We start from the raw sequence: 7,677 nt of genomic DNA, 5'->3' as shown, positions 1-7,677 counted from the left end.
GTGGTGCTACGGTTGTATCTTTGTCCTGAGGTGGGGATTTTCTTCCCTATCCCTGTTCGCATCCACCCCAAGTTGCTTCCGACCGACCTCCATTGCTGAAAAATCCCCAGAACTGCGCATATTTATTGCTTTCTCTGCAGTTTTTCAATTACAATCACCAACCCTAGCTGTCGCGGACCAAGACAGCCATCCTCTTGCTGTCTGACAATTCCCCCCATCCTCGCAGCTATCGTTGTCATTCACTCTCCGCTACCTTTGTGATTCCAGCACTCTCTATTGTTTTCATCACTGTTCCATCCATCCCAACACCCTCCACCATCTCCTTCAAGCCTTTTGTCTCGTTGTCACAGCCTTGAAAACCCCTCGCTCTGCTATCCACCATTGTTCAGCCATACCAACACCTTCCTCCAGCCTTTCCAGCAATCCTGCAATGTTGTCGCAGCTCTGCGCAACTCTGTTGCCTTATTGTGCTACTGTTGTCCAGTTGTCCTACATCGCCAACACAACCCACTACATTCCTCTTTTGGTGTCGCCCTACCATTTCACCCTCTAAACACCCTTTGTTATTTTTTAGGAGGCCCAAAATCTTCGTCGATCGGCACCACTATCCCCGACTCAAGCTTTATGTCACGACACAACCCGGGAGCAAAGAATTGTCAAAGTAAAAATTATCGGTCGGACAGAAAAAAACTATCTAACAGTTTTATTTCATGATTAAAATGAAATGTAAAACCTAAAAGCCATTATATTTATAAAATTTAAAACTTAAAACCATTTTATACCGATTTTTTAAATATTTATAACTGAGCAAAAAAATTAACATAGGATCTATCAGTATGCGCTCCTCGGCGCCTATACACGCACGCTTTGAGTTTAATTTAGCCTAAAATAAATTTTCCTATAAATGTTCGCAACTAAATATTTGAGTTAAAACTACTCAATGGGCAGATATTTTTAGGTTGCAATAATTCTTATTTTTAAAACATTTTGTCAAAATGGAGTAAACATTAAAAAAGCGATGATAAGTAATAACAAAACAATAAAGAAAACAATTGTGTTTACTTTCATTTATTTATTTTACACTTTTCATTATTTAAAGTCATCGTCTAAACATATACTTTAAAAATATATATATGTTTAACACTTTTCAAACCACCATAAAGGTAAACAACAATTTTTATTTTAATTTCCATTTATGTGTACGGATACATTGTAATCCCTTCCGAGCACCATTCAAATGTGACTCCCACATAAATGCATATATCATACCTTTTTCTCGCAATTAACATTTAAAAAAAATATGAACTTTTGCATTTTAAATCAAATGCTGGAAAATAGTAAGCGTGTAAATAAACAGGAATATTATAAAATAAAAACATATTTACTCACCTCTACGATGCAGTCAGATTATTCTTTTCCTCAAATCAACCAAATCTCTTTTGTAAACTTATATAACAGATAAGGTTTAATTAGCTTCTAATAACACATCAGATTTAATTAATTCTATCAATTTTGTCCCTCTTTCACAAGAATTTTAACCTAATTATTTAGAAAATTTCATTTATCTTTTTATCTAATTAAATCAATACTTATTATTAATTTCTATAAATGCTTTCTAATTTATTCTTAATCTTAACCAATTTCATTAATATAATAACAATTTATAATTCAATTAATTATATTCTAAGAAGATTAATAATACTTTTAATCTTATTTCATAATTTCATACAAATTAATAAAAATAATAATAATTAAATACAAAATTTTGACTTTATACGCGAAATTCATCTTCTTCTTTTGCTTTAACTCGCTCGCCAAACTTCATACATAAATTTTAGCGATATTAAGTCATTTTCAATTGAAGATTTTCTAAAATTAACTGAATTTATTTGGAATTATATTTGATAAATTAACTTTCACCTTACTTGCCTAAGCTCGAAATTCTTTCTGACGCTCACTGCCTCACCCAATTTCTGTGAAATATGTAGAGCTCGGTCGAATGACCCTGCAAGCCCAATGAATCCCTCCTCTCACTCACCGTCGAGCATCTCATGCCCATGAGCAAAGCTCTCATGAGTCGTCTCTTGCTTCCATACCCTGGATATGCTCGATCGAGTTCTCCGAGAGCCGCACGACAGAGAAAAATGCTTAGTATTCCCTTCCTCTTTTCTTCGTTCGCAGACGATCATGACGCATGAAGAAGCCCTATTCGAGTAGCTCGAGCTTTGCAACGAGCGTGGTTGCTCGGTCGAGCATTTCCCTTCACAAGAAAACCCTATCTGCATGTTGCTCGAGCTTTTTGCACTAGGCCGGTGAGGAAATGGAGGAACAAGGTGTCTCTCAAGCGTGGAAAGTACCTTGCTCTCGTGGTTTTGAAATTTCCCACTCCTCTCTTGTTCTTCTTCGCTTTCTTCTTTACTCTTCTTCTTGCTTTCTTACTTCTTCTCTTGATTTCTTTCCCTTTATCCTGACGCTATCTCTTGCTCGTTGATCTTGTGGTGTCGAATAGAAGGAAATAAGAAAATAAGCCCTCCTATACTTGTTGCAGGTGGTGGAAGTGATACCCAAACAATACCCGCTTCAAGGTGTTGTAATAAGTCAATTCAGTTTATTTTTTAAGTTAATAAAATTTTTAATTGGTTATTATAATAATCTCCCATCCTTAAAAAAAATCGTCCTTGAAATTTAAAGAACAAGGATATATTTCATACCTTAATTGAAAAGCTATGGATATATCTCTCATTTCTGATTCTTACTCCCAAACAGCATCTTTTTCAATCTCGTTCTTCCATAATACACGAACAAAAGGAAACTCTCTTCTCTTGAGTTGCTTCACGTCATAATCTATGATTCTTTCTGGTTCTTTTATAAATGTCAGATCAGGTTGAACGTCCATGTGGTATGTAAAAAGCTTAATAGTCTCATTAACAATATATTTCCGCAGTCAGAAGATATGAAATACATTATGTACATTATTAACCACTTTCCCAATCTTTTTCACGATTTCATACGTACCAACATATCGTGGACCCAACTTTCCAGACTTTCTAAACCACTTAACACCTTTCATCGAACTGATCTTTAGAAAAACAAATTATCCCACTTTAAATTTCACTGATTGGTGTTTAACGTTATAATACTTTCTCTAACTATCTTAGATTGCTTTCAATCTTGTAACGAACCAATCGGATCATGTTAGTTGTTTCATCAACTAAATCAACATTAATTAATTTCATTTCACCTATTTCTGCCCAACAAAGAGATGTCTTGCATTTTCTTCCATTACGGGCATCATAAGGAGTCATACCAATATTGATCTAGAAACTGTTATTGTAGGCAAATTCTATTAGAAGTATGTGCATTTTCCAGTTTCCACAAAAATCAAGAGCACAAAATTAATGCATGTCTTTCAATATTTGGATCGTTCTATTTGGCGATTGTCTTTTTGGGGATAAAAAGTTGTATTGAATGTCAATTGAGTACCTAAAACCACTTGAACTTTCCTCCCCAGTTTGGATGTGAATCTACTATCTCAATCTGAAATAATATTGGGTTTGTGTTATCAATTGTTGCAATTTCAATTTCCAATGAGTCAGTTGTAATTTTCTATTTGAATTCAACAATAATGATTTTTTTCTATTATTGTTTAGGTTAACTCATGTATCATTAGTATCAGAATGAGTTTAACGTTGGTCCTATCCTAATGATACCGAAATCAGCCCACACTCCCCAAAAAAAAAAATTTCGTCTTCCCTCCCACTCAAACCATCCATCCACCCTTCTTACCTACACCTACACCTACACCCTAATTACGCCACCAAAGAGACACTTGTCGGAGACTTGATTAGAAGGAAATACCACGATGTTGCTCATGAGAAATCTGCAAAGAGGTGTCTAAGAAATTTAAAGTGAGGATATGCACTAGGAAATCCTCCAACTGCAATGGAGGCCCACCGCTATCGAGAGAAGACCAACCAAAGGTCATCCAAACACCATTCGATTTCAGGGATGAAAAATTATTGACCATAAAGAGTTGGCATGAAATATTGGATTACAGAGATTTTGAAGTAAAGATGAATTTGTCATATTTTGACGACCACAAGAATCTGGTGAGTCCATCGAGTGACTCTAAATATTGGAACATGTTTATGAGTGTCATGACGTTCCACCGAACGAAATGGTGAAACTAAATGCATACAAATTAAGGAAGAGTGCATCTTTTTGGTGGGAGAGCTTGAAGATTCTTCGAAAATGAGAAGGGAAGAGTGAAATTACTATATGGTCCAAGATGAAATGAGAAATGCAATATCAGTACCTATCAATTTATTACAGACAAGATATTCAGAACCTATCTTCAAAAGTGGAAAGGCAACACCCCGGATGACCGTCACATCTCACAAAAAAAATTCATCCTCAGGATCAAGCAGGAAGAATACACCCAAAAGAACATCCAAACAAATCCCACCTGAGGAACATTAGTTCAGAGTGGAGAATAAGTGGAACCAATTTGTATTCCCAAATTCATTCTAACTATAAGTGTTTCCAAAACCAGAAATTTGGGCATATTGACTTAGAATACGCAACCAGAAGAATGTTTTATTTCACATATTGGGGAGCAGTTAAAGAAATAGAAAATGACATCGAAAATGATGAAGACATCATAAATGAGTTTCAACTCGAAGCCAATGAATAAAAAAATAATAGTGATTCAAGAAAAACCCATGACGGACTCTAACTAGATTGTCGGGGTTGTTTTAAGAGATAGTGAGTTTGAAGTAATGGGAATTTATATAGAGTATGTTCGAACTACCTTTTTTTGTAGGTGTTGAAAAGAGCATCAACGGGATTGATAGTAAATGTCTAAAAAGGCCAAGAGGAGCCTTTACCAGACACAATGCATCTCTAGATAAGAGAATTTCAAACTTCCAAATATATAGACAACTTCCTCAAATGCCCTAACTGATGAAGGTACATATCAAAGATGAGACACATTTGTGTCACATTTGGAAGGCTATATAGAATCATTTGGTATTAAAATCAATTTAGCAATGTACCCGCCAACAGATGATCAGACAATATAGATGAACCACAACGTTGAAAATTGTCTTAAGATCTTTGAAGGATAAAACATCCTACTATACATTCCAGGTCCTAACAGAAAAAAAAAAAAAACATCTCCTGAGTGGTTGCAATTAGGAGTTCTAGGCCTGCAATAGATTTCATCTCATAGTTAAATCCTCCTTACAGACTTCTTTATCAGGTATGCTTAGACGAGTATAAGAAGTAGAAGAAGCCAATTACAATTTTAATGGCACTAAGTTTGGCTCGAGAGAATGCTCATCCACTTGCAGTTCAAGTTTTGTTTGTGCCAAAAGAGGGTCGATACTTATTATATCAGAATGTGCTTTGGAATCACAATGCTTATAGTATTGACTTACCAGGAAATTGCAACAGCTCTACTACCTTTAATGTGCCTGATCTGACTCCATACTTCGAGCAGGCAAAAGCTTCGACAGATGGGGTAGCAGGAGACTAACGCCAATGTCTCCTGTTGTTGAAGCTGATGTGGCTTCAGGGTCGCGTGAGAGGCGCAGAGCTGAACCAAACATCAATCATTCAATTTCTTTCTAATTTTTAGCAATTTTTCTACATTCTTTTCCTCCCTTTTTAGTCATTTCCAATATGTGTTGTATTAGGATTTGGATTACATTTTTTGTCATGTTTTCTATTCGAGACGATTGTCGGCGTCTCCATCTTTTGAGGGTTGTATACAAGAGTTTGAGTAGTGTTATGGTTGTATCTCGCTCTGAAGATAGTGATTATTTTCTGCATCCCCTTCTGCATACGCCCCATGTCGCTTTCGATCGCCCTGCATTGTTACAAATGCCCCCAAACAACGCTTATCTGTTGTTTTCACTTTAGTTTTTCAATTTCAACTCCCTATCATTGTTGTCGCCGACCCGGACAACTATCCTCTTGCTGTTTGGGAGTCCCATGCATCCCCCATCGCAATCGCCATCATTCCCTCTCTACTACCGCTGCAATTCCAGCCCTCCCTATTACTTCCGTTGTTGTTCCATCCATCCTAGCACCCTCCACCACCTCCTCCTAGCCTTCTGCCTCATTGTCGCAGCCTCGCCTTGTTGAATAGCATTGCTCATCCATCCCAACACCTTCCTCCAGCCTTTCCAGCCGTCCTACATCGCTGCAGCAATCCAGCAATTCCATCACCTTGATGTGTTGCCACTGCCCAACCATCTTATATCACCGCCACAGCTCACCACATTCCCCTTTTGCTGCCGCCCCACTCTCCCACACTCTAACCACCCTTTGTTACCTCTTAGGAGACCCAAATCTTTGTTGTTCACCACCACCACCCCCAGATCTAACCAAAGCTTGGGTTTGTGTTGTCAATTGTTGTAATTTTAGTTTTCCGTGAGTCGATTGTAATTTTTGTGGGAAATCAAAGGAATAATTTTTATTTCACACCTCCTTTTGAATTGATCATACAAGATATTATATAGGAAGAGAAGGGGAAAAAAACTAGAAAATTATTTAACTAATTCCCTTAATTTAAGGGATTACAAATTTATTCTAATTTCCTTAATTTAAGAGATTTATCAATTAATTCTAATTTCCTTAATTAAGAAAATTAGAATAATTAAGGAAATTAGAATTAATTCTCACAACTTTATTTTCATTTCAGTCACATCTCGACACTCCCCCTCAAGCTGAGGAATAGATGTCTTCCATTCCCAGCTTGGATACAAGATCATGAAAACTTGAACTGTTTAGCCCCTTTGTTAGAACATCAGCTAATTGTCTTTCTGATAGAACATAAGACATACACACTAACCCTTCCTCCAGTTTTCTTTCATGAAATGTCTATCGATCTCAATATGCTTTGTCCTATCATGTTGTATAGGATTATGAGCTATATTAATGGCAGACTTGTTGTCACAGTAGAGCTTCATAGGACCATCCCATGGAATTCTTAAATCATCCAAGATGATTCTCAGCCACAGTAATTCCACATAACCCGTGAGCAATACCCCTGACCTCTGATTCTGCAGATGCCCCTGCCACTACATTCTGCTTCTTGCTCCTCCATGTCACTTGGTTACCTCCAAGAAAAGTACAACATCCTGTAGTTGATCTTCTATCCACTATGGAGCCAGCATAGTCAGCGTCGGTGAAAGCTTCCAGAGTAAGAGTATCATTCCTTTTGAACAAGATTCCTTTCCCCGGATTGCCTTTCAAGTAAAACAGTACCCTATAGGCGGCCTGAAGATGAGGTTCTCTAGGATCATGCAGGAATTGACTGATCATACTTAAGGTATATGAGTTTGCTAACCAATCTCTGGTACATTCTTTTATCCACAGCTGGTTCTTCTTTAGCTTCTCCCAACTTATAGTTTGGATCTATTGGAGTAGCGATTGGTTTACACCCAGTCTTCCTTGTTTTTGTCAATAAATCAATCACGTACTTCTGCTGAGATATGAAGATCCCCTGTGTGGAATATGCCACCTCAAAACCGAGGAAGTACTTCAATTTCCCCAGTTTCTTTGTTTCAAATTCTTTTACTAGTCTCAGCTTCAATTCATGCTTCTCTTTCTCATCATTTCCAGTCACTATGATGTCGTCCACATAGACTAAAAGAGCAGTCACTCCCCCTG

At 37.1% G+C, this 7,677-nt stretch overlaps 1 protein-coding gene across 1 annotated transcript in view; it reads right to left on the bottom strand.

The window, feature by feature from the left end:
- Positions 1–6,258, bottom strand: part of LOC110018490 (tropinone reductase 2-like) — a 45,869-nt gene extending 39,611 nt beyond the window's left edge. Inside the window, exon 1 of the mRNA XM_020715828.1 lies at positions 6,114–6,258. Coding sequence (XP_020571487.1) covers positions 6,114–6,258 — 145 coding nt within the window. The remainder of the gene's footprint in view (positions 1–6,113) is intronic.
- Between the last annotated feature and the right edge of the window lie 1,419 nt (positions 6,259–7,677).

Source organism: Phalaenopsis equestris, unplaced genomic scaffold (genome assembly GCF_001263595.1).
Source record: "Phalaenopsis equestris unplaced genomic scaffold, ASM126359v1 Scaffold000002, whole genome shotgun sequence".
Lineage (NCBI taxonomy): Eukaryota > Viridiplantae > Streptophyta > Magnoliopsida > Asparagales > Orchidaceae > Phalaenopsis > Phalaenopsis equestris.
Note: the sequence above shows the minus strand (reverse complement) of the source record. Positions and strands in the feature narration are given on the sequence as shown.